Source organism: Metarhizium robertsii (genome assembly GCF_000187425.2).
Source record: "Metarhizium robertsii ARSEF 23 chromosome Unknown MAA_Scf_5, whole genome shotgun sequence".
In the NCBI taxonomy this organism is placed as follows: Eukaryota; Fungi; Ascomycota; class Sordariomycetes; order Hypocreales; family Clavicipitaceae; genus Metarhizium; species Metarhizium robertsii.
Window position 1 is genome coordinate 3,323,738 of NW_011942193.1, and position 27,992 is coordinate 3,351,729.

Sequence of the window (27,992 nt, forward strand, 5' to 3'; positions counted from 1 at the left end):
GGGCGCTCTGCGCCGCCGAGGACGCGACGCACACCCTGCACAACATCCTGACGCCGCGCGGCGCCGTGGTCCGCGACGCCCACCGCTGGAGCCGCCTTCTCACCGAGACGATTGACCTGTTTGGCGGCCGGGCCGACGTGGTGTTTGCCTCGCACCACTGGCCGACCTGGGGGCAACGCAGCGCCGTCGACTTCCTCGCCTCGCAGCGCGACCTGTACGGCTACCTGCACGACCAGACGCTCCGCCTGCTCAACAGGGGGCTCACGGGGCCCGAGATCGCCGAGGCCATGGCGCTGCCGCCGGCGCTCGAGGGCGCCTGGGCCGCCCGCGGGTACTACGGCTCCCTGAGCCACAACGTCAAGGCCATCTACCAGCGCTACATGGGCTGGTTCGACGGCAACCCGTCCCATCTGTTGGAGCATCCGCCTGTCGACCGCGCCCGGCGGTACTTGAAGCTCGCGGGGGGCGCGGGCCAGGTCGTCGACCGCGCGAGGGAGGCCCTTGGTGAGGGCGACTTCCGCTGGGCGGCCGAGATTCTCAACCACGTCGTGTTTGCGGAGCCCGAGCACGCCGAGGCGAGGGGCCTGCTGGCAGATACGTACGAGCAGCTGGGCTACGGGAGCGAGAACGGGCCGTGGCGGAACTTTTACATGTCGGGGGCGGCGGAGCTGCGCGGCGGCAAGTTTGGCGCCCCCACGTCGACTGCTTCCGGGGATGTGGTCGGCCAGCTCACGCCCGAGATGGTGTTTGACTCGCTGGCCGTCAGGGTCGACGGGCCGAGGGCGTGGGGGCAGAGGCTGGCGATTGACGTGGTGCTGGTGGACGCCGGCGAGCGGTACAGGCTGTGGCTGTCCAACGGGGTCTTGGTGTATTCGGCGGCGAGGCCGGAGACGAGCCCGGACGTGACGCTCTCGGCGACGCGGAGGCAGCTTTGTGCGCTGGTGGGTTTGGGACGGGGTCCGGATGCTTTGAGGGCGGCCGGGATCGAGATTGACGGGGATGTCTCGATGCTGGCGAGGCTCGGGGGGCTGCTGGATCCGGGGGACAGGAACTTTAATATTGTTACGCCGTGAGAGATTCTGGTATTCTGTCACGGGGCTACGAAGTTGTTGTTGTAGCAGTGTCTAGTTGATTCGGGCGATTTCACAAATGGCCCGAGGAGCTAGGTAGGTGTAAAAGGCTGTTGGGTTTCCGCCACGACTTCAAAGAGAGAACGCGTGTGAATGAATGGAGAAGCTCCAGTCTCAGCGGCTGCAGGTTTACTCTGCAAGTACAAGTCTCTGTATCCGCGGATAATAAGAGCGAGTCTACAGCCTCTCCGAAGAAACGTATCCCTAGAGCATGGGCACGGCTGTATACAAATACATTGTTTGGTTTCTTTACCTTTGCTTCCCAGTGTACGCACTCCCGTTCACCGCGGCAGCGACGTTCTCTCGTCATCACACTGCTCCCAGGGCACACAATCCGGCTCGCACTGCGCGCCTTCATCCGGAAGTGCACCAGTGGTCATGTACGTCCGCACCACCCTGTTGGTACATTTGCTCGGCGCCGAATACAAGGCGCAATGCCCCACGGACCTTTGTGACAAGACCCTCGACCCCGGGTGGCTCTTTGACACCCTGTGTGCGTTCTGGAGCGGCGTGATAGGGTCGACCCAGCTCGATAATAACAGAGCCGGCGCAGAGGGTCGTTCCTGTTTGTTGCTGGGGTCTGATTCCGGGGACGAAAATGGCCCGGTGAATCTGTATTTCGGCCTGCTCTTCCATCCGGAGCACGTGAAGGGTATTTTGGCAACATTGTGTCCGAATTCCGGAGACCGGTCTCCCAGCTTTTCAAAGTAGCCCTGCCAGTAGTGCTCGTCGTGATGCGTCACGTCTTGAGCATCACCGCATACTATCGCCGAGGACGAGAGACCAAGCCAGTTGTATTCACCTGGCTTCTTGGGGGTACACCCATCTGCCGGGTGGCCGAGGCCCGTGTTTTGAACAAGTAAAGTGTAGTTGCCTTGTAATGCACTCGCCAGTGACTCGGCCAGCGGTTCAAACTTGTCGATGGGTTGGTACAGCGCTTTGAAGAGGGACGAGCGAACCATGCCGGCTGTGATGATGGTTTCTGTGCCCCCTTGTGTCAGAGCCGGTCTCGGGCTGGCGTCCAACTCGCCAAGCAATGTACGCACTCTGTCCCGTATTGAATGCCAAGAATGGTCGGATGACTTGGTCAAGGGACACTTGGCCGTGGCTTCAAAGCACGAGCGGTAGAAGTATTTGAGCGCTTTCTCGCTATCAAGAATGGAACTGTACCAGTCCTGACGTGCTTGACAGTTAGACGGTCTTGTTCCAACTCAGTATAGTTTGTGGTGAAATACCTACCGCCGCAACCCAGTCCTCTGGAACTATCACCCCATCGAGAACCATGCGCTTCACGCGCCCGGGAAACATGGACATGAAGGTGTTTCCGAGAAAGGTGCCATACGAAGTCCCGTAGTATTGCAGTCTCGCCACATTGGCAGGCTTGCTAGTCACGGGCTTTTGAGCTTCGTGTTGGAGCTTTTGTGCCAGTGCTTTCTGATGTAGGCTTTCAATCTCGTCGATGATGCGGACCATGTCGCGAGCAACCGACGCCGTAGCCATGTACTCTTGAATGGCGTAGCCGTGGGGGCCGGGCTTTGCACATTGAAGGCCTCGCGCAGCCGCGAATGCCTTTTGGTACTTGAGATTCTCGGCAGACGCGTCGAAATTGGTGAAGCTTCGACTCTGCCAGGCGGCGGCTGTTCGCGCGGGCTCGCTGGCGTAGCAATCTGCGGCTGGTTTGCTATGTGCCACGCCCCTTGGGTCAAAGGACATGATCTCAAAGTGCTTCTCGCCATCCATCATGGTTTGCATGTAGCGGCCGTTTTTAAGGACGTGACGAACGCCAGAACTGCCCGGACCTCCGGGGTTTGTGATGACAGTGCCGCCAAAGGAGGCATCGCTGCAGTCCACGGCAGCTGGTAGTTTGATCATGGACAGAGCTACCGTTTCGTTTGACGGTTCGGCATCAAGCCAATCCAATGGCATGAGAAGGCGAGCACATTAGAACCCGTCGTAGCATGGTGAATAGTGAAGATGCCACGACGGCTCGACGGCATTCCAGTCAAAGTCGGATGTATCAGTATTCACCGAAATCGCGATGGAAACTAGAGTCGCCCATCCCAAAACCCGGATAAATGTCCCCATTGCAGCCTGGGTGTTCGATGGCGACGTGTGGTCAAACGCTGATAGCAGTGGTAATGTCACATGGGTGCGATGGTTATGCGACGCGCGATGGTTGGGGGTGCAGAAATTGCAAGATTAAAAACGCAATTCATTCATCTCTAGAAGAAAATAGGAGTAAATGCGGTGGTTCTATTCTCGTCTCTCTTTTGACGTATTGCCCCAAATCGGGTGAGAATGCAAAAGTAAAAAAAAACAGAGCTGTGTTGGGGTCCCAACCGACAAAGGCACCAATTGCCAATTGACCAATCCTAGCCACAAGTCCAGGACATGAAACAACCCCTATTCATGCCCACGATCTTACATATCCCCAGAGAAAAACAACCAGTCAAAACTAAAAGCAAAACGATCTCATCCTCTCCTCCAGCTCTCCGTCTGCACAATGGCCATTCTTGCACCCCTCACACAGATCCCTCTCGTGCGGTTTTCCACTCCCGCCAGAGTAGTGAGGCGGCTCAACCTCAATGTTGGACCACTTCTTCAGACGGTACGCAATTCGTTCCGCGTACGAGTCATCTAAAGTTGGCCGGCTAAGCGAGTTGCAGGACTTGCACCGCTGATTGTAAACCCTCGCATTGTATCGCGAGCCAGAGTACAGACGAATCCAGACGGCGATCATCTTGCTGGACCAGCCTTGCTGGGTGCAGTTTGCGTTGGGACAGGCGAAGCGGCCCATGACATTGGTATCATACCCTTTGATATGGCCAGACTCCCTGTCGGTGTGGTGAAAATGGAAATTGAGCCCCTCCTCTTGCAGGAGATCTTCCACTGAGCCGTGGTGTTCTGGGAACAGTGACCAGGCTCGAGCCAGCAGCTGGCCGAGGGATCGTTGTGAAGTAATGAATCGATGTGTTTAGAGATTCGATGAAATCGAGGGGGAAAGATTTATGCGGAAAATAGCGGTGCGTTCAATGGACATGGGCAAGCCGTGCCAATTTATACCCGTCGAGGCAGGATCTCGACACGTTCACTACTCCAACAAGGACTCGTCAATAGCTTCACGGGTGGCGGGGGATCGGTATCAGAGGCTGTGAATACGGATAGAGCAAACGGAGTAGCAGCAATTCTTGCTTTCACTCGCGCCGCCTCACGAAGGCTTCCAATGAGGATCACGGAGGCGCACCCGCGTCGTCAGAAGCACCTTTCCTCCATGACTCGCAGGCTCCCAACGTACATGTCACAAGCTTGCGCCTGACGTTCAACAAATACGAGTTAACAGTCTAAGTACCAGCATTCGAGCTTAGCTATTGTCTTCTACAACCAAACTACAAGGAACATGAACAAAACCACCTCCTTTTCAGCATGCTTGGGCAGAAATCAGACCACCGCACGTGCGTACGTGAGGCTGCTGCGCTGGCGACGGGCGGCAGCACATCCACAAGCACCCAAACACTTTCCAACACAAAAGGATAGAGCAGGTAGGATAGATCACTAATACACTCGGCCCTCGAATTCCTGTCACGACGAGAAGCAAGGGTCTGCAGGGGCGTCATATTCTCCATAACGAGTGATCCCAACACCAACCCGGGCGGACAGATGCCACAGAGACGCGAGGTAAACCCTTTCGAATCATACAAGTCCGACAATTAGGTATGCACACATCCTACTCGGGAAAAAGAAACCGCAGACGGACCTTTATGAAACTCCAAGTCCCAGAATAGGCATGTTGGTTTTAATACACGTCTAGAGACATAGCTTTGAGGATATCCCTACAGCCCATATACTGTTACATGTTCCCCCCAATAATGATACCCTCACGCTTCAATTCCCACTCAAGTCCATGCTGTCTCCCCAGCCAAACATATCCATACCATTCGTGTCCAGGCCGCCAAACAAATCGCCGTCGCTAGTGGCATCCAATCCGCCTGCGCTTCCCGGGCCGCCAATACCCATGTCCAGCCCGTCAACCGTCATGCCGTCTGCGCCAACACCAACAGCCGCCATGGCATCAACATCCCCGAGACCACCTGCCCCAGAGCCAAGATCGAGCTGGATACCCGGTGCCTCGAGAATAGCCTGGTTCTGGGGCATCACCATGTGTGCTTCAACGCGGCGATAGAGGCGGACCACAATGTCGGCCAGCACAGGGTCCGCCTTTTGTAGCTTGTTACACCCTTCGGCTTCGAGGCGCAGGACTTCACGGAGCGTCAGGGGCCGTTGAACGGCGGGCGGAACATTGCCCGATGCGTCCATCATTTGGTTGTTTGGCGGAGGCTCATTGGTGACGTTGGGAGCGCAAACAATTGCCGCTACGGCGTCGTACACAATGTTGGCGCTGCCCGTCTCGGATTGCGTGCGGACTTCCTCCAGAAGAAGTCGGAGCGTCCGCTTGGCTCCCATGATTTTTTGCGCAGCGATTAACTGTCTGTGTGTGTAAGATGTGGGCATGCTATTAACACTCGGATGCATGCTCCATTGCACGAGACCCTGTACTGTGTGTCTCAAGGCGCCTGCAAGTCCCGCGCTGGAGCTGTTGGTCCACGATTGGAGTTCATTGTGATCTGCGCCACCGGTTCGCCGTGACAGCGGCAGGCTGTCCTTAAGAGCTCTCAACAGTGGCTGGATATCCTGGTTCTTGGGGTCCTGGCGCTGATATGTCCGCAGCGAGTGCTCCAGTGGTTTTGCTACTAGATTTCGAACTGATGATAACATGGTGCTTGCCTCCCCGGAAATAGAGCTGGGTAGCAGGATGAGTTGCAAGATTTTGATAATTGCCTTTTGCTCTTTCTGCTCTACCCACAGGTAGTCTGCGAGGAAACGCAGTGCCGGTACAAGTGAAGGCAGCAAAAACGTATCTACCAAGTCTGAGGAAGTTAGTTAGTCGGTGTAACACTTCACACTGGCAAAACAACAGGAACAAAAAACAACTTACATTCTATACCTCCTTTCAGAGTTTCGTCACTGAGATAGCCATATGTGTACGCCACGACAATATTCTGAAACAGAGACGCTACGAGCAGATAAAAGTCCTGTGGCGGACACGAAGACATTAGATCATCGCCCAAGCCCCCGGAGTCAGCAAAGAGACCATGAATCCAGCCGCTCAGATGACCCTTTTCTTGCTCAGTCAGCTCATCTCCGTCACGGCTAATGTGTGCTCTGCCAAGGATTTTGGCAATACAAGAGTCGGGTGACGTGATGCCGATATCAGCTGCAGTCAAGTTATACCGATATGCAAAGGCTAGCACAAGGAGGAGAATGGAGCCGAATTCTTCGTAAATGGGCTGGTATTCGCCTTGATCCTCCTCGTATCGCCAGTTATCCAGGAGTTGACATAATGGGTCCAGGATAGAGGGCAGCTTCTCAAAGAGCAACAGAATGTCGAGGATTTGAGGCTTCTGCGCCAGTTGGCTGCACAAAAGCTTCAACGACATGGTTTCTTTATTGTTACAGAGTTGACGCATCACCTGTTGGCCAAGTTAGCAGCGAAGCTTCTTGCAGGGCACGGCTGGCAGATGTCATACCTCTACCAATGCTTGGCAGACCGCGCCAACGTTGCCGTCCATCTTCTCAAGTTCTCGTATTAATCCCTGGACCTTTTCGGCGTCGGCCAAACAATCCTGAACAAGCTTTTCCTTGGAGTACTTTTCTAGTGAAGGCTCATATGACATGGATAGCTCGCCCAAAATTCGTTCGACGTGTTCCCTTTGTACGAGGCCGTGAAGAGCACAGGCTGTGCAGAATTCCTCGCGCACACTTTCAGTATACGGATTATTACTTCTAGATTCGTCAAACATAAGCGAGGCGGTGGGAAATACGCTGGTATCTACTTGGCTCAGAGCCTCGGTAATGCAAAACTCGGAAGCATTGGTGTCAAATGTTGGTTCCCGGAGAAAAAGGAGGCATAGGAGAAGGGGTACTTTGTTGACGAGAAAAGATTTCAACAAATGTGCGTCTTTGGGCCCTTCGTTGCGGAATACGGCATTGGCGAGGATATCAAACGATGCCACTATCAATTCAATGGCGCTCGACTGTGTTGCACCCTTTCAAAGTCGATCAGCCAGGCAGCCATCTCAGGATGGGGAGGTGTAGACCTACCTGATATCGGTTTTGTAAATATGATATCAATACATTGTCGTCGATCAAAGGACGTCCTACAAGCTAGACTGTGTCAGCGGTGATTGCCATGCCTCGGTCTATCTGGCAACATACTGATGCATTCAAAAAGACATATACCGCTGATCTGGTGTTGGAGATTAGCAGGTCCGGAATGACAAAACTGTCTAAACCAACAGTCGTCCCCAAAAGCTCGTCCATAGCGGCATTAGTGGCTGCTTGGTCCTTCTTATCAATCGGATCTAGTCTGGCCAAAGTTTCCGTGCGGAAGATCTCTAGCCGTTCGACAAAGCCCGGGGCCGGCTGCAGTGTCTGAATAAAGCCAGCCATGCTGTTTGCGAGGCTTTTTCGAATAGCTAAAGACGTTAGCCTGCCAACCTGACGCCAGAGATCGGGAAACCGTACCTTTGGCATGTGGGCTACTGATGGCCTTGACAAGCGCAGGAACCTCGACCAGTCGCAACAGGAGCGGGACAAAGGCAGCTCGTGCAGTCTCCATGTCGATACGGGCCTGTGAACTCTGCAACTCGCCCATGACATCTGTCGCGAAGACGCTGGATACTGAGGTGAAAAGCTCCATCCATTTGGAAATGACTTGGACCAGCTCCAGAACGACGCGTGATTCTCGAAAGGCGGTTCCCTCCACAATGATCTTAATGACATGATAGAACATGAACTCCTCCACCCAAGCCGAACTATTCCACCGCTGCGGGTTCTTTCCCTTCTCTTTTAAGCCCTGGTAAGGGTTGTTGCCCTTACTCGCGGGCTGGGTTTCATTTTGCGATGTTTTGAGCTGCGTGTGCAACGACGAAAACTTGTACAGAACCCTTAAAATGGACGGCGCATCAACGTATCCCAGTTTTGTAAGAATCTGTATATATGGAGGTATCCGCGGATCGAGGGTTATGACGTTGTAAGGCTGCGGTTGAAGGAATAAAAGGGCGATCACAAACGGCGGGAGAGGATGCTGATTTTGGACAAGGGGGATGAATTCCTCAAATCTCTCCGTGTCAAGGCGCTTGAATATGCATCTGTCGACAAAATTCGTCCAGTGTTTTATCGAATCACGCAACGCGCGCTCGGGACCGGAGCCAGTGAGTTGGTCCATGGCGAAGTTGTCGATGGGGGTCGATGAACGGGGCAGATTCAAATATTATCGCGCATTGAATGGGAGCAGAGGAGACCAGCGGCCATGGAGTAGGACGGTGCTGCGCGCGGCAGCGCAGGAAAAGATGCTCGAAGCTAAAGAAGAGTCAGCGAAGTTGGTGCGCGCCACAAGGGCCAAAAAAAAGTTGCAGCCTCGTCGATGTGAAGCTTAAGAGGCCGAGAGTGACGAACTGCAATTTGAAAGACTGGCGGGTCTGACTGGCTCCTGCCAGACGAAGCAGCCAATGTGGGGCAAGATTGGGCCAAGTGAGAAAGCAAGCTTGGCAACTACGCGCGACGACGTGGATCGTGATTGACTGACGGTGCAAATCAAAGCTGCATCCAAGCTCCCGGCATCACGACGCCGAGGGGGGTTATATCGCTCTCATTCATATTAAAAGGTTCTTTAATATTCGTTGAATGGGGGAAACACATTGATCCTCAATTCATGCGGCGTCGGACAGCTGATGATACCATTGACCTCTCTCACTATCGGACTGGCCTTTCCTGCTGAAATTCAATCGACTACATGGCGGGTGAATTCGAGGAGCGAGGCACCTAGGCTAAACACGGCGCATGCTGCTTTTCCCAAGCCTGCTTAAACACCAAACGGCAACTCAAATTACCATGAGGTCAAACTGCGCCAGGATATTATCCCGAGGATTGGACATGGAGAAGGCAGGGACGGGCTGCTTCTATGTTTTATGCCAGGAGCTGTAGGTGCCATGGCAAACGACGGCTTCAGGTTGACCTGCAACATGTCCCACCTCACTTTTTCTGGTTCGGCATGGTCCCGCCTACATCAGCGCAGAAACCAGCCATGCCTGGTCGAAACGTGCAATCGGATGGCAAATGGTAGCATGGGTGCTGTAGGTGTCATGGCTTACATCGCAACTGCAGAAATGTAAAGTTCGCAAAGTACCCGTATAAACAGCCTGCCTCCTGTCACGCATATCTAACCTTCACCTAGACGTCACCGTCATGTACATGTGAGCTGTACTGTAAACTGCCTGTAATCAGGCTTGAAACGAGCTAAGCTAGGTCTGCCAACTCTCTCACCGGTGTTTCGTTTCCTCACGGTGATGCAACTTGGCTTCCAGGTCAAACCATCGACTCGCGACAAACAATTCCATCTAAAAGAGAGAAAACCGTCACGTCGGGCAATTTACATTCTTCGAATGAGGGCCAATGTCCACCCTATGTCTCTTGAGAGATCATCCGCAAGAAGCATTCCTCCCCCAACGAGTGCAAATGTTTCTAAACTGCGTCTCCCTATCGCCCGTATCGCAACAGTAGCTGTAACGCCAGATCCCTATCCAACAAGAGAATGTTTCCGAGCCATTAAGCTCCCTACAGATGGATCTGGTCAACCCCTCGGGGTCCGAGCTGCCTTCGGCAACACAGTATGTGGCCGTGACAGACGCGGCTGCGAGGAGGGCAGTCACGGCGGCCATGTTGATGGACAGCTTCATTTTGCCTAGTACCAGTTAGGCGGGAGAGCTGCAAAATACTATCCTTTACTTACAATTTTGTATGGTTGTTGTGTGATGTTTGTTTGGCGGTTTTGTTATTGTCGGGGACTGAGTAGACTTGAGACTTGGGCAGATATATTGGAGACAGAACGGGCAAAAGAGATCAAGGCCATGATATTTATATACAAGGTGCTCCGGTCTCGACCGCCTTGGGCTTGAGTCAACTGCCGAGCTACAGACTTATTGGCATGCGATACGACTCCAGTGCCTGCAGTCATCTTCTCATCCCGAGGTGACATTGCACCCGTCACCGCGAATAGGACGTCTTGTCCACCACTCTTGATTCAAAACGGATTGCTGAGCACGGCACGATGGCAGCGGAAGATAGTGCCAAGAGATGTCGTGGCCAGTAGGCCAAATGCGTCTGCCGTGATGTGGTGAGAATTACAGATGGCTGCGCTCTTCATTGGGCCAAGTCGGTGTAAGCAGCAGCATCACTCTGCAGACGATTTCCAAGAACAGCAGTCGGGCGTATGCAGTCATTCACCCAAAAAGGAACAGCCAGCCAGCCACAGACACGGTCTCCAACCCGTTGGACATTTCTATATCATAATGCCAATATCATGCATGTCTCTCAAGGTAATCGATCTCAGTCTTGTGGCGGCCAGCGACGGCGCCCAAATCAGCACGGACAAAGCATCGGTGCGCTCGGCCATCTTGATGCCTTGCCAATGGCTAACAAGGCCAAGCTAAAAACGGCACGGCAAATCAAGCTCGTCAAGCCAATTGCATAGTCAACGAACTTGACCGCCATCAACACAGTGGTTTGTCGCCGACCCAAAGGTGGCATGTTGACGGGCATCGGGTCGGGCACCACCCAGAAGTCTGTGCCGACACTCACGAGGGCAAACAGACGTAATGAGTCGCGTCGTCTGGCTGTTTTCAGTCGACTTGGAAAACCACACGTAACTGTGCGTAGATGGCGTCGGCTTCCTTGTTGAGACGGCTGGCAATACAAACAGGACCTTGGCAAGTATGTTTTACTGTGACTGGCGGGTTTCTCATTCATGCAAACTGTTGTCAACGTGTAGGAAATTGCAGGTGACGCCAAGCAACCAGGCATTGATGTGAGCCACAAGAATTCACAAGGTCAATATTCTCGAGCAGCCCGCACTTCTGTGCTGTACATGCAGCTTTGGCTGTCACAGTATTGGGAAGATGATGATGTAGGCAAGGCTCTGCGGTAATCAATGCGCAACGGCATGCAACCTAGCAGTAATTTATTACAGTTGTTTGAAAACTGATATCAAGTATTTAACACCTGAAAAGAACCCTTTGACCGCATGTGCGTTATCCCACCTCTGACCGTGCATTAGCAGGTTGTGAACTTGTGCATACATATGTAATCTTTAAAGGTTGTGCAAGGGCTTGTAAACCCTCTATAACAGGGGCTAGAAACGAATTGGAGATGAAGGGGAAAATACGTACTTGGAATGTACGTGAAAAATAATGGAAAGAAATGAATACTTTATATTTAAGTTCATATTTGAAGCTATACTATTAAGTTGATACATAATTCGCTGAGCCAACTATACCAGGCGGTCCTGCGCCTTCAATGTTGTGTGGGGGGAAGGGCCCGCCTCCAGCCTTGGCACAATGTAAGATGCCAACTACCTAAGGTCGACGGTGTATCTGCACTCTCTTCGCGGTTCATAAAAACGTGAATTTATAGCTTATGCTCATGAGTCGCTAATAGCTTTACGAGTCTCTTAAGCTTCTTCTATTTAGTATCCAATTTAATAGACTTTTCAGGGCGAGGGTAAATACGGTTAGCGTGCTATCTACATCATTACGATCCGATCTATCGACGGTAAATACTAGTCCGTCGTATCTTATATGTGATGATGTATAAAAAGCAAAATGAAGCCCTTACACTACAAGGAGAAATGTCCGCTTTTTTGTAGTGTAGGCGGTAAAACTTTTGACATTATGCATTTGTCTTGTACTATTTTCATGCATCCCAAATTCCTCTACAATGGTACCAGACGCAAGGTTGCTCTGACAGTGGCCGCTACTGCATCAGCCAATTGAAACCCGGCGCATGGACCAAGCTTGCCTACCATGTTTTGTAGGGTCAATCTGTTCGCGGGCTTGGATCCAACAGCACTACCTGCCATTATCGAGTTGAACATCAATGTCCCGTTGCACAATCCCATAATTCTGTGCATGGGAATCCCGTAGTCACGACCAGGCCGCTCGGCGCTCGTTCAACGGCGTGCAGCAGCAAGTGAATATCCAAAGAACAAACCCAATGACAGACGCCATCTGCCGGCGCAGCAGCCCAACGCCCACCCGTGGCGCCCGGAACTCAACCCGATTAGACCGCCCCTGGAATCCGTGCACCATGATTTTTTTATTCTTCCGTCATGCGTGGGGGTTCCCTTGATTGATTTGCACCGTTTTGCAGGTCCTTTGCATCTCCTCGGTTGCATTTTTCTCGGGCGAGTCTCCCCGGTTGGAACGTCATTAGAGTTCCCGTCCACTCAGCAAAGTGCCGGTGGCTTGGCATGACATTTGCTCCCCGCGTTGGGGGTCGTGGATATTAACGTCAGCGAGTTTGTCGACATTCTGCAATTTTTTAATTTTATTTTTTTTGTTGATCATCATTTTCATTTTCATTTTCATTTCCTTATTTTCATTTCCTTATTTTCAGACTTTACGGGCGCCTTCTCAGGGGCGTACACTTCCACGATGAAATCAGTCTTGCTTGCGCTTGCGCCCATGGGAGCCGCGGCACTTGCTGTCTCGCCTCCTGTATATCCAACCCGTGAGTTTATACAACATATATCTCTGCTACACTGAGCATGTGCTGAGCTCGTCGCAGCACAAGCAAGGGGCCACGGCCAATGGGCAGACGCCTACGTCCAGGCCCGCGCATTCGTCGCCCTGATGAGCCTCGAAGAAAAGGTCAACATCACCCGTGGCTTCGCCGACCCGAGCAACACCTGTGCCGGCAACACCGGATCCGTGCCGCGCCTCAACTGGCATGGCCTGTGTCTCATGGACGCGGGCAACGGCGTCCGCGCAACAGACATGGTGAGCGCCTGGGCCTCGGGCCTTCACGTCGGCGCCAGCTGGGACAGGAACCTTACCTACGAGAGGGGGCTGTGGATGGCGAGGGAGTTCAAGGCTAAGGGCGGTAGGTCCAGTCCCCTGCCGTCAACTCGGGACGTGGGTGCTCGGCTCTCAACGACACGGGCGAGGCTAATCGTGCCCAGTGAATATCGCGCTTGGTCCCAACGCCGGTCCCCTGGGCAGAACTCCTCTCGGCGGCAGAAACTGGGAGGGCTTCTCGGTCGATCCCTATCTCTCGGGGGCGTTGGGCGCCGAGACCATCACGGGCATGCAGGAGGCCGGTGTCATGGCGAACCTCAAGGTAATTCTGTCACGGTTCTCACCATGACCAATGTACATTCTTGCCCCTGAGAGTCAAGGCTAACCCTGCTGTTTAGCACTTCATCGCCAACGAGCAAGAAACATATCGCCGCCCCTATTTCGGCGTGGAGGCAGTTTCGTCCAATATTGATGACAAGACGCTCCACGAGTACTACCTCTGGCCTTTTATGGATGGCGTCAAAGCCGGCGCCGCGTCCGTCATGTGCTCCTACAACAGGATCAACAACACGTACGGCTGCGAGAACAGCAAACTCATGAATGGCATTCTCAAGGGTGAATTGGGCTACCAAGGATTCGTCATGCTCGACTGGAACGCGCAGCACAATTTGAACAGCGCAAATGCGGGCTTGGATATGCTCATGCCCCTGGGTGGCTCCTGGGGGGACAACCTGACCGAGGCGGTGCGCAACAACACAGTCAAGGAGGCGAGGGTCACCGACATGGCTACAAGGTTCGTCTCCCCGCACCGCCGAGTGCCTCGCTTTGCCGTTGCCGGCTGACACGCGGCAGGATTCTCGCGGCGTGGTACCTCGTCGGGCAGGACGAGGGCTTCCCGACGCCAGGGATCGGCATGAAGAACCTCACCGAGCCCCACGAGCCGGTTGATGCCCGCGATGCCCGGTCGAAGCCTGTCCTCTTGGAGGGCGCTATTTCGGGACACGTGCTCGTCAAGAATGACAACCACGCGCTCCCGTTCAAGAAGCCTCTGCGGATGGTGTCCGTGTACGGGTACGACGCCGCCGTCCCCGCGACAAAGAACACAGACGTGCTTTTCCAGCTAGGGTACTACTCCTCCAAGGAGATGGGACAGGCTGTCCTCGGAAAGGAGTACCACTTCGACCAGGCGGCCAGGGGAGGCACGATTATCTCCGGGGGGCGCGCTGGCTCCAACGCTCCAGCTTATATCAGCGACGTGCGTCCAACTTTCACCTCGGAGGAAACCGGTGACGGCGAAGAAAAAAAGCTAACTAGATTGTCTAGCCGCTGAGCGCTATTCAGCAAAGAGCCCAAAAGGACAACACCTGGGTGAACTGGGACCTGGCATCCGACAACCCCGACGTCAACGGCGCCTCGGAAGCCTGCCTCGTCTTCATCAACGCCATGGCCACAGAAGGCTGGGACCGCGACGGCCTCCACGACGACTCGAGCGACGCCCTCGTGAACAATGTCGCCTCCAAATGCGCCAACACGATTGTCGTCGTCCACACCGCCGGGATCCGCCTCGTGGACCGGTGGATCGAGCACCCCAACGTGACGGCCGCCATCATCGCCCACCTGCCCGGGCAGGATGGCGGCGCGGCCCTCGTCAAGCTGCTGTACGGAGAGGCCAACTTCTCCGGCAAACTGCCGTATACCCTGGCCAAAAACGAGTCCGACTACGCCGTGTATGAGCCCTGCGGCCGGGGGCCCGGCAACACCACCAGCCCGCAGTGCGACTTTACCGAGGGCGTGTACCTCGACTACAGGGCGTTTGACGAGGGCAACGTCACGCCCCGGTACGAGTTTGGCTACGGGCTGAGCTACACCACTTTTTCCTATGGCGGTGTCGAGCTCTGGCAGGACGAGGGACTTGTCGAGTCTGCCGGCGATGCTGGTGATTTGTGGGATGTTGTCGCTAGGGTGAGCACCACAGTGACCAATACTGGTTCCGTGGCAGGCGAGGAAGTCGCCCAGCTGTACTTGGGGATTCCTGGCGCTCCGCCGAAGCAGCTCCGCGGGTTTGAAAAGACGCGACTGGCGCCGGGGCAGTCGGCGACGGTCGAGTTTAGCCTGACCAGGCGGGATCTGAGCGAGTGGCAGGTCGCCAGGCAGCGGTGGGTGGTGCAGCGCGGAGAGTACGGGGTATTTGTTGGGGCGAGCAGCCGTGATATTCGGTCGACTGCGTCGATTGTGGTGCCTGGACGGATGGAGAGAGGGCGTGCCGAGACGGTGAGCAGGATCGCGGCGCCGTTCATTATGAAGAGCAATGGACGTTACTAGCGTTGGGGGTTTTATATACACGTATAACCGCTGTTTGTGTTGTACACTTTGTATTATACACGACATCCTACGTTGATATATAGGGGTCCGCCTCGTGCAGTCTGCTCGTTGTCGGCTTCGTCTTCCAGCAGTGACTGCAAGTTGATTCCTTCCATTACGTGTTCGTCTCGGCTTCGGTAGTGGGGTATATTCGAGCTCCGAGTCGCGTGTTGACGGCATCACCACCAGCCCCCCTTCTTCTTCTTTGGCGTCTCTGCCTCTTTGGCCTCCACATCGTCCTTGAGTGCCTTGTCCAGTGTGCCAACCTTTGCTTCCAGGTCGGCAATCTCGGCTGCAAAGAAATCGTCAGCAAAGGTGCCGCAACAAAGGGCCATGTCCCATCGTACCGTCTGTCTTTTGTCGGTGCTCGTCCGCTTCGAGCTTCACCCATCCCCAGTAGATGAGCTGGTACGAGAAGACGGCGACAACGAGCACCTTTGCAATCGGTCGCGTAAACGTCTTGTAGAACTGGGACTGTAGCGCCAACGTGTCAACGTGTCAGCTCGAGCTGCATCCGGCGCAGGGTGCTTGCGCACAACCTACAGTTGGGCCAGGCTCCTTGGCCGTCGCGTACCATCTCCCCCTCAGCCGAGCCGCAAGCGGCAATCGCCGCGACGCAGCCATTGCGACTGGTCGCGATATCCTCTCCAGGGCCATGGTCCTCGCTCGTGCCGGCGCAGCAGATGTGTTGACGCCCGTGCTTGTCGGCAGCATGAAGTCGAGCTTGGCTTGGAGCAAGCTCTTAACTAGCATTGAAAAGGTGAGCGTGTGTGGCGGTGCCAGGGTGAGCCACATCGTTCCCCCGCAAGCCCACCCCCCACCTGCGGCCCAAGCCACACGTCCGGCTTGTGGCGGGACCCTTTTTCGAGAGTTCCTTGACGACACATGGCCGGAACGCGGCCTCGGACAAGGACACGGGTTCAACTCTGTCGACAATTTCGCATCAACACCCACCCGCTCTCCGAATACCATCACGCACACTGGCATCTTGTCGCCTTCTTCAATCTTTTGTGAAAAACGCAGCCGTCCCCGCGCATCCCGCCAACAAACACAAATACATAAAGTGTCTTCTGTCGTCGGCGCTTTCTTTCATCTGTTGCAAGCTCCCACGCCGCCCGCATCATCCACCCCCTTTCGTACGAATAATATACTCCGGCACAATGGTGCGTCCAACACTTCCGATTCCCCTCGACGCCCGTGTACCTTGTCTCTCAACACGCCACGTACTGACCACCCGCCTTGCAGGCCCAAACTCTCGAGCAGCGCCGCCGAAACGCAAAGTTCGCCAAGGAGCAGGAGGCTCGCATGGGCAAGTCAGACGACCAGATCAAGAAGCGCGCCAAGGAGACGCCCAAGTCTCCCATCTCGCCCGTCTGGATCGGTGAGTCTCCCTTTTTCTCCCGCTTTTGTTTCCCACCAGTTGCGCACGGCTCCTCATCCAGAACGAACACGTCTCGTCGCATTGCGCCGAGTGCCATCCCCTTTCCATAGCCCTGCCGCGTGGATAGTTAGTCTTGTCACATTGAGATGGACACATCCCCCCTTGGCAGCTATGTCGCTTTGGACAGTGGGCATTTCAACTAACGGCGCTAGGTGTCCTCGGTTTCGTCGTCTTCGGCGGCCTGCTATTCGAGGCCCTGTCCCGCATGTTCGCATAGACCGACTCGGATAGCACAGTAGATCTTTGAAACGGCGCCGCTGAGAAGGAAAGAAAGAAAGGGAAAAAAAGTTTTGCCAGCGTCCCATCGTTGCAGAATCCACTCGGGGGCAGGGGGGTTGAGCCGCTGGCTGCCATGGCTGAAGGTTCAATGTTGCGGCAAGGAATGCCAGCGACAGGTTGGCCAGAGTTGGGCCGTTGGAGGGGAAGTGACACGTCCGCTTGAAGCCATCGAGTCACCGGCTACGGCTGGTGAAGCGCACGATTCTTTTTGTCGTATTTTTATTAAAAAATGCATGTATAGTACACGGCGTACAGTGGTTTCTTAACTTAGCTGCGGGTGCTCGTGAGCGACACCTATAAAATTTGACGGAACTATTTCTCATCTGAGTCGGACGTGTTGCTACTGTGCGTGACGCCCTTCGTCCCGTGGGGGTGATTCGTGCTGTCTATCCGAGAACGTGGCAATGTCGTCGCCGTTGCTATAATGAGCTACTGTCCAGGTTTCTGTCATCAATTCGTAGCTCGTCAGGCTCTACGGAGCGGAAACATGACGAGTTTGGCTATGGCGTTTATTCTTGAGCCAGGGTGTCGAAAACAACGGTAGTCATGGCGGTCGAATCTGGCGGTATTTTTTCTTAACGCAGGTGCAGATGGCTTGCTCTCTACGGATTTAACAATATGTGAAGAGATGATTGTAAGAGGAGGCTCAATCTCGGTGGATTGCGCAGTTCACAATCCTGTGCGGGTGGAAGCCACGGCAAGTATCGTCTTCGAATTACAAGCGCAGTGTATAATTTCCTCGGTATGTTCTATCTCAACGGACACAAAGGGGAGGAACTGAACGGCAGCCAGAGGCAATCACGGAGTTGATCGGAAAAGTCAAGTTCATGTAGATACCGCGCGTTCTATTGTATGGCGCTACGAGGCATTGGTGCAAACTTGGCTGTATAAATTATATCTCGAGAGATGTCACGCGTCGTACGATCACAGAGTGGGAAGTATTAGCTCGAGTTTGACTGTAATGTAACAACTTCTTGGCAGATATCACGCAAAGCAAAAGATGGTGGAAAGTATTGCCGCAAGTTGAGCTACAATGAAGCAACTTGTCTGACATTATATCCCCGTCCAATTGAACAAACATCTACTGGCATATGAAGCGGACATTCCTCTCCTAGGCAGATGCAGATCAACTTCGCGTCTAACTAGCTTTCATCTGTTAGCGAATGTATCCAATGCCGTAACCATACCCTACACCAATAAATGATGATGCCCAGTCTGCCAAATACATCCATACAAGAGACTATCAAAAGCAAATCTAACGCACCCAACGTCAAAAGAGTCCAAGACAGGACCATGAACAGCAAAGTTCCAAAGAATCCAGCGTCTTCAGACTCTTTGCCACGCCCACGCCCATTCCCTTTTCCAAACTCAAAAACAGACACGGCGTACAAGCTTGCATGGGCAAACTCTCACAGGCACAGCACGTCCCTCTGCGATACAGTGCAACCCTAAACAAGCAGTCTCACTAGCAGTTCCCTTTTCTCCCAGGAACCAAGATCCAAACCCACCCACTAACAGATGCAGCCTCCGCAAACAGCAGCCGTTCTGCAACATCCTGACCCAACTCAAACTCCACGCCCGGCCTCAACCTCATACTCCAACATGAACCCGGAAAAATAATAAAGAAAAAGGGCCTATCCCGCAACCCAAGTTACCCTACGCTCCCGTCGGCCGCAGCTGAAAAAAAAAAGGGAAAATGTTAACACCGCCGACGGACCCCGATACAACCGACTGACGACAACCACAACAAACCGCCACCGGAGCGAGCTCACCAGCGCCGTTTCCCAAGGCGTCAACTATTGACGAGATGGCCTTGGCAGCTGTTCTCTTTTGCTTCGACCTGTCCTGTGCGCAAGTGCGTACACCCCCCTCCCACCAGACGAACTCGCGAGAAGAGACATTCGTGAAAGAATCCAGGCAATGACCACATGACAGCGTTACATTGCAGACAGGACATTGGGCACTATGTGAACTTTTTTTTCTTCCCCATGCGGAAAAATGCGCCTGGACCAAAGTGGCACTCGAGTGTGGATTGTGGTGCCAACATTGAAGGTGGTGGCAGGGCGGGTTGGGTTGCATTCGCTCAGCACTTTTGGCTCATGCTCTCGTTCCCACTGACATGCAGCGGCAGCGGCAGCGGAAAGGGACAGGGTCTAGGATTAACGAAGATGGTCCTCCATTTCATCTCGAAGGGTAGTTGGAACTGATGACTCATGAAACAGGCCCGGGGCGCCGTGTTCCCATTACACGTATGTATGTATTCGGTTTGTGATGGTGTGTGTGCGTATGTGTGCGCACTCTCGCGCTCTGCTTCTCCTCGTCGTCTTACGCCCCGTCAGCTCTCTGTACAAACACGTTGAAGAATCGAGGTACTCGTACATTGGGATACAAGTTCCACGTATGCATGCCGGGGATGCTGTCCAGACTTCGCCAGCGGACCGTTCGGTACGAAAGATTCAATGTTATAATCAGCCCCCTTGCAGCCAAAAACAGACACGCCCCGTCCCCATCAGCAATGCACAGTTCGTGATATAGACCGAGGAACAAGCGAATAAGCATTAGTTCTCGACCACCAAATGCGGCGGGCTGTCTTGCTCGGTGACGCAGTCAAACACGCAACGTAACCGCGCCACGTGCCTGACCACATGGAAACGGTGCATATCTGCCTCAACTGCCTTTGGTACCTTGCTTTGGTTCTGCGCTACAACCGACATTGCTGTTGTTGTCAATGAGATTATGCCCTTGGCGACGCGAGTTTGAAACCGCCATCCGGTTCTGGTAACCGGCTGGACGAACGCTGGGCTGAGATTGACACGCAGGGCATGAGAACAACCCCCAAGGCCGCTCGCTGCCCTCCTCCGGTACTCCGTGATGCGGCACAATGACAAGAACAGTGGGGGCGGCATGATATCCTCGTGGCATCTTCGGCGCCCCAACTCGGAGGACATGGTCCCGTTGTCCCTCTGTACGACCGGCCTGCAGTGCCCCTACATGGCCGTTATACTTGCGTCCATGAGGATCACTAGTACTATCGGGTGCAAGTCCCGGGCGGGATGGCAACGGCACCGAGGGTCTCTTGTCGTTCCACGCATGTAGTTGAAGCAAGCCGGCTGACATGACTTTAATCCAAGGCAGCCGTCAGACGGCAGGACCGCCATGCATCTCGGACGCGCGAGCCCAAGGACGTCATGAACCAAGCAGCCTTGGAGCAGACTAGTAGTCGCCCGACTCTCTACATTCTCGCCCGGGAAGCCAGAAACCTGCTCATCACGCCCACGACTGGCAGAAGTGAGACGACTTGCCAATTTCCCTCCTCCCACAATGGCCGTGCATTGATCCCATTTCATGTTCTCCACAGCAAACAACAGAAAGTGGTCGGAGAAGGCCATCAAGTCGTGCTATTATGGCGGTGCTAGGTATGGGGCATGTTGTGAGATGACGGTTTATGGGCATGGGCATAGGTAGTGCCAAAACAACTAGCGGAGGCCGGTTCCTAGATGCGGTCATATTTTCCATACATCTTCTGGAACAGCTCGCAAGAGGCTTGGTGTAGCATGTGTGGCGGATGACAACCCCAGATGGCGTAGGACAAACTCGCAATACCCCGACCACATGGCGATTTGGCGTAGCTCTAGAAGTTTTCGACAACCAAGGCCGAATCCGCACTGCATTTTGCGTCAGCCCCCATGTGTAAACCGCTGGGGTTGGTGGATGGCAGCCGTTGAAACCACCTCTGACAGCGGCTCTCGATGACTTCCCTCACCTCCCACTGGCCTAGCAGGGCGATGGGATCCCTGGTGTCTCTCCGTGTCCCGAGCCCTCGGATCGTCTCCAGTGTGTACGAGTGAGTCAGCCGGGCACTGACAGCATGCCACGTCCTGCTGCGTAACAGTGCTTGCTGGTAGGGCTGACGGCGGGGAGGCCGGTGAGGCGTGGTGTGGTGACTGGCATGTCAGCATCTAGGCGGCTGTTGGCTGCCGAGGACAGGAATGTTGGTCCATGCGGTATTCAATCGACGGCCGAGTGTCTCTCCTCTACTCTCAGAACGCGCCGAGGGAATGCCCCGAGTCCAGGTCAACCAGATGTAGCAGAGCAGAGGGTGGGAGTTGACAAGACGACTTTGTCCCCTCCACACTCCCTCCTCCATGCACAGGCAGGCAATGCCATCAAAAAGAGGGGATGGTTTCTTAGCTTTCAGTGCAAGATGCCTGCTCAAGCCCGGAGCCGACCGCGTCCCACCAGTCACACAACCCTGATCTGCGGTTCCTGAACCTCAGCCCTCGCTAACCATCATTTCTCAAATCCAATCAGCGTCCATTCCGAGGGTGCCCTTGGCCTTGTCCAATTGCAACGTCGTTTGAGCGTCACAAATTCCAGGGTCCTTGCGTCCTTAGTTTATGTTGAGCCTTGCCTGGGGCGGTGGATATGCTTGGCCTCGCATCCTCCTCACATTGTGACATGCTCCCTTGAGAGCAGGCGTTCGCGTGTTGGCTCGAGGCTCAGACCGGCTTTGTCACTTCATCCGCCTCGACCTCAGCAATGATGCTCTCGTCCCGCGCCAGCTCTGGCAGCTCTCGGAGCAGCGTGCGGCGGTGCAACTCCAGCACAGCTGCAAAGGCGTGGCTCTGACCTGCAGCGGCACCAACAGAAGGAACAAATGGCACTCCGTATTGCGGAGCACAAGGCCTGCCCTGGAGAACAGAAATGGATCCATGATAGGCAACTCGTGTATCGGCCGGCCCCGAGCAATCGTTTGCCGTGCCGCCCGCGAGAATCTTTTGGTTCTGACTACATCCATATGACTAAAAGCGCCACTTGTGCCAACATCTCTGTTGGGGGCCTGGGCATATATATCCCAGAGTCAATCCGGAGACGAGAAGCGTTCAAGTGATAAATAGACTTTCATTCTTCGACAGCTCTCCTCCACTGCCCTGAACACATGAGCGCCCTTATTGAGCTAGATCATCAATGCAACATGTGCTCTGGCCGGATGGCTTGCATGTCTCTTCCTACCCCGGTGACCGAAACGTCCAAGGTGGGTGGATTATCCTCAAATGGTCCATGTAACAGCCTAACTGTTACCCCTATTGGCATTTCCAAGATGCAGATGGCTTGGTCCGAATGGGCTGTTCTACCGTATGGCGAGCGGAAGCGGAGAGGACATTATTCGTTCCTTCATGTTTTTGCATCCGACGGGATGTCGCAATCAAGTACAGTGCCGTGCAAGCCACCAAGGCACAACACAGGATTCTGGGAATCGAGAAAAGCCACTCTGGCAATACTCTGTAGAAAACTGGGATTCCTGGAAATGCGTGCCCCTTGGCCCACAACCATTCGGCAATTCTGTACGGATGTGCTCAAGCCACCACACTGAATGCACCCTTCTCCTTAGATTAACTGTCACCATTTTGGTTGAAATGACGGCCGATTAACCCGTTCGCCCGGCCTCAACAAATATTCGTAATGCCAATAGCAGTATGCTGGTCGACGATTATGTCGGGAGAATGCCCGCCCGAAACAACGCAACTTGTAAAACGCTTCCATACCGCGAGCCAGTTACAATGTCTGCTGCCCCTTTGCCATGTAGTAATGATAAGTTATGTAATTTTCATTGCTTGCTGAACATTGCTGGCTGAGTGCTGCATATAACTGGACCAGTGGCGCCAAAGGTCAAAGGTCAGAGCTGCAGTACATGCGGTATATATGCAGTTATGGGACGCAGACCACTGAGTTGTGGCCATTACTAGTATACCCTGCAAACATGGTTGACATAGCTGGTCTGTTATTAACGGTTGCTTGCATGCACAGACGAGGACTACCTACCTGGTTATGCAGGTCACTGACGGCTTTGACACTGACATGAGTTGAGCCCACTCATGTCCCAGATGCAACTTGACTCCATTTCCACCAAGAGACAGCTAGGAAAGTATAATATATTGTCGGCTGGTGCAGTTGAAAAAGGGATGCGGAAGTACGTGACGAGCAACCGAAGGTTTAGTCCGAACTTCCGACCCCCAAACGTTGTAGGGTCCTGGCGACTAAATTAGAATCTGGATGCCACAAGCCACAACGAGGGCTTTCATGCCAGTTCATGTGGTGGTACCTTGTCGTACAGCACTCTGGCCGGTATTTTCGGAGCATGGCTGCCTTCACATCTAGGAGCTTTTACGGCGGACAAGGCAGTGAAGCACGGATTCCTTACTGCGCTACCCTCTTTTTTTTTTGGCTTGTCATGAGTAGCACCAGTCCACCTCATCTTTTTGCCAGCTAATTGCGCATCAAGAATAATAGAATGTTGCGATATGATCCACACTTGATTGGTCCTGGTGTGGGTTGGCAGCTGAGTGTTGTGCTTGCGAAGCAGTCGGCCTGCCTGCTTCCCTGCTACCCTGCTTGCCCGCCATGGTGTGCTTGGTGTGCTGGTGAGTTGTCAGGGTTCAATGTTTGTGGTACCCCTGCAATCAATGCCAGGTGCGGATGGGATCGACGCTGTGACTGACCCCAGCACCTACATGGACAAGGCGTTGGAATACTTGATTGAGACAACGGCTCGGCTGCTTCCGCATTCAGTATCACTCTGTGATAACTAGAGAAAAGGTCGTTGCTTTTTTTGTTTTAAAGATGGCGGCTGAAGCTGGTCATCTTGTCCAAATTTTGTGTTTGGCAATTTGGGATTTGAAGAAGCCGGCTTTGTAGAAACCTTCATCGTGAGCTTGCAACCCGCAGCACATCAACGGCTGAAGTGGGACAATCTTGTCCGCCACACCGCCATGGCTTGCACAATGCGTCCGCCCACCCCAGGAGGCTCTGTGTACTTTGTTTGCAATGCATGAACCTATCTCTAGAAGGCGCTGCGGATCGAGATAACTGTCACAAGTAAACTGTACAAGCGCCACGGACGATCTCCGTTTCGCCGGCGCTAAAGTCGCAAATCGGCCAAGAAACTCGCAACGTCGGTTCTATCAACCCAAGGTGTTCCCGCAGCTGGGTTTTTGCACCTGTTTTAAGGGCCGAAACGGAAGACGTGAGGGGAAACATTTTGGTGACATTGTTTGTACATCCTCATCCCGCAATGAGTGCTGTAGGACCCAGCTGAACCAATCATCCTCATGCACATCATCTCCGTATTGCTGTATAAACATATAGCTGAGTTTTGAGTTGTACCTTCGCTGGGAAAGGAAGAAAACAGACTATTGTTCCTCCAGGGGTTGGGCGTGCGTCTGGGAGTTACCGTAGGTGTTTTTTAGGAGAAATAAATCTGATGCAGCATACCTTGGGTAGCAATTTGGCCGGTGATGAAGCGAGACTTGGGTTTTGTCTACCACGTGTCGCACCCTTGCCCTGATTGAATAAACAGCGGAATGGCCCCTTCAGTAGAGAGCGCCATTTGGTAGCACGCCGCGCAAAACTCAACTTCTGGTCCTTCCGTCAGCCGCTATCTTAGTCTTTATAGAGCCGATATATAAGCGCCTTTGCTCCCTGTTTCACGTTGCTTCGCTCTCAGACCTTGTGGGATCCCCAGAATGTGGTTGTAACTTGTCGGCCGGCAAATCTAAAATGAGCCAATATTCTCCTAGCACTAGCTGGGAACGGAGGTTTCGAACCCGAGGAAACCTGAACCAGGAAACTTATCAGTACAGCTTGTTCAATCTAGGCGATGTTACCCTACCGGGGAGTGGCATGTGCAAGAAGGATTGTACATATGCACATGTATGAGCACCTCAGCCATTGGGTTACCGAGTCACCCCTAGCCCAGTAGCTATGTACATGCGTATCGAACAAGAGAGGTTGTGATCACCGTGGCACACCATGGTCTCACTGGTGCAGCGAAAAGCAGCGTTTTCCATTCACCCATATCAAGAAGCATCTTCCTGCACAGGCAATTTCAACACCCCAGCTGACACGTGCTGGACGAACCAGGAAACAGGGCAGCCTTTCCCAGGGTTCAGCCCACAGCATAACGACGATCAGATGTGGTGGAGGGTACTCTACGCATCATGATTGGAAGTGGCAAAGCTTCTCGTCCCAAGAATAGAAGCTAATAATGCCAGGGATTCTGCCGGGTGAAATAATAGTCCAGACGTTTCAAAGGATGCTAGACCGAGCATCATGAACAGTGACCCATGGATTGCATCAGGTATCAACGTTCGCAAAGCCAATGACGTGACCGGCCATCAATTGATGTCAAAGTGGCTTCTTGGTTCATTGGAACAAGAGCCATGCTGAATCCGTTCCTGAATAAGACTTTAGTCTGGCGGGTGACACGCCAGAACACTTGTTGCTCATGACTGTTGCAACTGACTGAGGCATGCTGCTCGGCTGGATCGCTCGTTATGCCACTCTTTCGATCCCTCGGAGACTCTGATGCCTGAAGTAATGATGTTACCTCAAGGTAAAAAAAATCCGAAATGATTGGTGTTTTCATCCCCAATCGCTAACCCGCAAAAGATGGACTTGGATTTACCTCCTGTCCAGTACAGGACCCCTGCGATCGCTCGGCAAAGCACCCGTTTCACGATGAACATGGTTTTGCCAAAAAAAAAAAAAAAAAAACCAGAGCTGCGGCCAGTCAGGGGCGCGCCATGCTTAAAATCAAGAGCCAACGGCTTGGAAGGTGCTTATCAGGTATTTATTACCAGCCCTTGAAGTGGCACCTTTGCCATGTGACTTTAAGGAATATTGGTGCCAAGGTCACTCCGTTGTGCGAACGGAATTTTACGCCGTACTATAACTGGCCAGTTTGGTTGCGGGAGCTTTTGACATCGAAGACGAGCCAGTAGCATCTTCCAATGGGAAGAGAAAAATTTTCATGTAAAATCCCCAGGATCAAGAAATGTACTAGGCCTCATTTAATGGAATATCTGGTGCTCCAAGTCTTTGCATCCGTTTGTAGTCGTAATATGAGCAGTTTCGCAGGACGCCCGTCTAAATTTCTCAAAACCACGTGAGCTACATGTGAACTATATCTTCACAGACAGACAGTAATCATGCGCTGGTGATGCGTACGGGCAAACAACTCTAGCGGATTAGTAGGTCTTGATACACCACTTTGGATCTTGTTTTCGTGCCCCATTACTACCGATAAAAACGTTTGATAAATGGCCAAGAGAGGAACACCACCATGCTGGAAAAAGATGAGGAGCCAACGTTTCTTTGGCGGGCCTTGGTTGACAATTAGACCACAGGGGAGCCTCGGCTCACTGATGCCCCGCTCGGAGGAGACTCTAGTGAGATCGACTTCTTCGTCGGCCGACAAAGCGATAACGAGAACAACGACCTATAACAGTTCTGGTTTAGTTTGGTAGCTAGGGTCGAGAGAGTAAGCGTGAGGGCGACTATAAGAGACGTTCTGATGATACTTCTACTGTTTATGGCTGTCAGAAAGGAAGGCCAGTAACGCTTCGGATGCTATACTTCAGACTTCTCCTGGGTACCTTGTAGCTAGGCCGGCAAAAATCGGCCGACCTGGCGTGGGCTGCCTTATGTTCACTCGGATTACACGGGGATATAAACCGATAATCCTGGGGGGCCTTGTGGCGAAACTGTCCCTTTTGAAATTTTGCGCGTCGTATAACTCGCGTTCGCACTACACTTTACTTATCAGTAGGTGTGGAGCAACGCTTTTTGTATGTACTTATGGTGCCAGAACCCTGGCTACGTTGTTTTGAACATTCCCCCGTCTTAGAGAAGGCTATGACAATTTGATAAAATATGCTTGACATTCGAGAGAGAAGTTGCTGCAGTGCTATCAGCACGTGTTTTGCCCCCGAACTCGTCATATATCGTGTCTTGGTCATGCTGCAAAGCGGTGTCCCTTTGGGTAGGTTTGCCATGCTCCTAGGGAGGCAGGGTATTTCCCGCACGGAGCGCGGGTACCAGACCCGTCATGCGCACAACGTGGCTCAGCTGTCAGGGCAGGTCCAAGTGAATGTCTGTTTATTACTTGAAGAGGAATGTTGTAAGATGCAAGCCATTGTCGAATTAATTCATATGAAATTTTGAAGTAATATTGGGAGGCTTTTGGGTTTGGTCTTTTGCGCGGAGCAAATTGGTTGCACGTAGTCAGATACAGGCAAGCTGCTCGGCATTGGGTGAGGTGGCTTGATGTCATGAACCGCCATATTGCGATCTCAGACCGGCGATGATTCCGGTCTTCCTGGCGAATACGAATTTCCTGCAATGGATGGTATTGCGTTCGAATTGCGCACTCAACTTGGCTCACCACACAGCCTGTTGTTGAGATCCTGCCCCCACCGACACCCTGCAATGTTGGAAATTTTGACAGAGTCGAGGGGCAGGCCAAGCTTGTGGCGGCGCGGCACTTAATATGAATCCATCTTCAGCGCTGATTAGCCATGTGTCTGCGGTTCAAGCATGGTCAACGATGCCAGGCAAATACATACCTACCTATCTGGTAGTGGCCATATGTACATACGGCCTTTGACTGACACACCTGCAGAGTGGCAAGTAGGCTCAATCCCCGTCCCAGTTGACCTCTCCTTGACCTCCTACGCCCAGTTTGGTCAGCTGTGCGGAAGCCCGCCTCGTGCTGGGCCAGCCTCACCAACCGTACTTGGTCGTGTCGGCGGCAGTTGGAGCCAAAAGGTGCCCTGCCAGGTTTGTCCTAGCGTCTGGTTCAGAACTACAGACCGAGGCCCCTGTTCAACGTCAAAAGGTGCCAGGCCCAGATGCATGCTGGTGCCTGCAAGACCAGTCGATGCGTATTGGCGGAGTGGTTGGAGTATGCGGATTGCTGCAAGGTCGATTGTGGATGGCATGTCTCCTACGTACCAACTGCTATCCCGACTTTACCTGGTCCTCACCCTCCAGACTCAGTCCGTGCGTCATGGCAAAGGAGGAAAGTATGCCAGC

The 27,992-nt window shown here is 53.4% G+C and overlaps 6 protein-coding genes across 6 annotated transcripts in view; 3 read left to right on the top strand and 3 right to left on the bottom strand.

Annotated features, from left to right (window-relative positions):
* MAA_11267 (amidohydrolase family protein) overlaps positions 1 to 1,073 on the top strand; it is a gene marked incomplete at both ends in the record, with an annotated part of 1,622 nt that extends 549 nt beyond the window's left edge. The window contains one exon of the mRNA XM_011413247.1: positions 108 to 1,073. Coding sequence (XP_011411549.1) covers positions 108 to 1,073 — 966 coding nt within the window. The remainder of the gene's footprint in view (positions 1 to 107) is intronic.
* A 338-nt stretch (positions 1,074 to 1,411) lies between these two features.
* On the bottom strand, positions 1,412 to 3,056 carry MAA_11268 (uncharacterized protein; the record flags this gene model as incomplete). Its single annotated transcript, XM_011413248.1, has 2 exons — positions 1,412 to 2,305; positions 2,370 to 3,056. 2 exons carry the CDS (start codon positions 3,054 to 3,056, stop codon positions 1,412 to 1,414), a joined length of 1,581 nt encoding a protein of 526 aa, XP_011411550.1.
* A 1,956-nt stretch (positions 3,057 to 5,012) lies between these two features.
* Positions 5,013 to 8,415, bottom strand: MAA_06786 (RNA polymerase II mediator complex subunit Nut1; the record flags this gene model as incomplete). The annotated part of the gene is made up of 6 exons (XM_007824784.1): positions 5,013 to 6,055; positions 6,124 to 6,658; positions 6,716 to 7,234; positions 7,290 to 7,352; positions 7,404 to 7,663; positions 7,713 to 8,415. 6 exons carry the CDS (start codon positions 8,413 to 8,415, stop codon positions 5,013 to 5,015), a joined length of 3,123 nt encoding a protein of 1,040 aa, XP_007822975.1.
* A 4,261-nt stretch (positions 8,416 to 12,676) lies between these two features.
* Positions 12,677 to 15,361, top strand: MAA_06787 (Glycoside hydrolase, family 3; the record flags this gene model as incomplete). The annotated part of the gene is made up of 6 exons (XM_007824785.1): positions 12,677 to 12,752; positions 12,810 to 13,124; positions 13,204 to 13,361; positions 13,438 to 13,832; positions 13,892 to 14,294; positions 14,363 to 15,361. The coding sequence occupies 6 exons, from the start codon at positions 12,677 to 12,679 to the stop codon at positions 15,359 to 15,361; spliced, it is 2,346 nt and encodes a 781-aa protein (XP_007822976.1).
* A 218-nt stretch (positions 15,362 to 15,579) lies between these two features.
* Positions 15,580 to 16,195, bottom strand: MAA_06788 (uncharacterized protein; the record flags this gene model as incomplete). Its single annotated transcript, XM_007824786.1, has 3 exons — positions 15,580 to 15,692; positions 15,748 to 15,874; positions 15,944 to 16,195. The coding sequence occupies 3 exons, from the start codon at positions 16,193 to 16,195 to the stop codon at positions 15,580 to 15,582; spliced, it is 492 nt and encodes a 163-aa protein (XP_007822977.1).
* Positions 16,196 to 16,560: 365 nt separating this feature from the next.
* MAA_06789 (proteinrelated to secretory pathway protein YSY6) lies at positions 16,561 to 17,058 on the top strand (the record flags this gene model as incomplete). Its single annotated transcript, XM_007824787.2, has 3 exons — positions 16,561 to 16,563; positions 16,646 to 16,781; positions 16,994 to 17,058. 3 exons carry the CDS (start codon positions 16,561 to 16,563, stop codon positions 17,056 to 17,058), a joined length of 204 nt encoding a protein of 67 aa, XP_007822978.2.
* Positions 17,059 to 27,992: the final 10,934 nt, after the last annotated feature.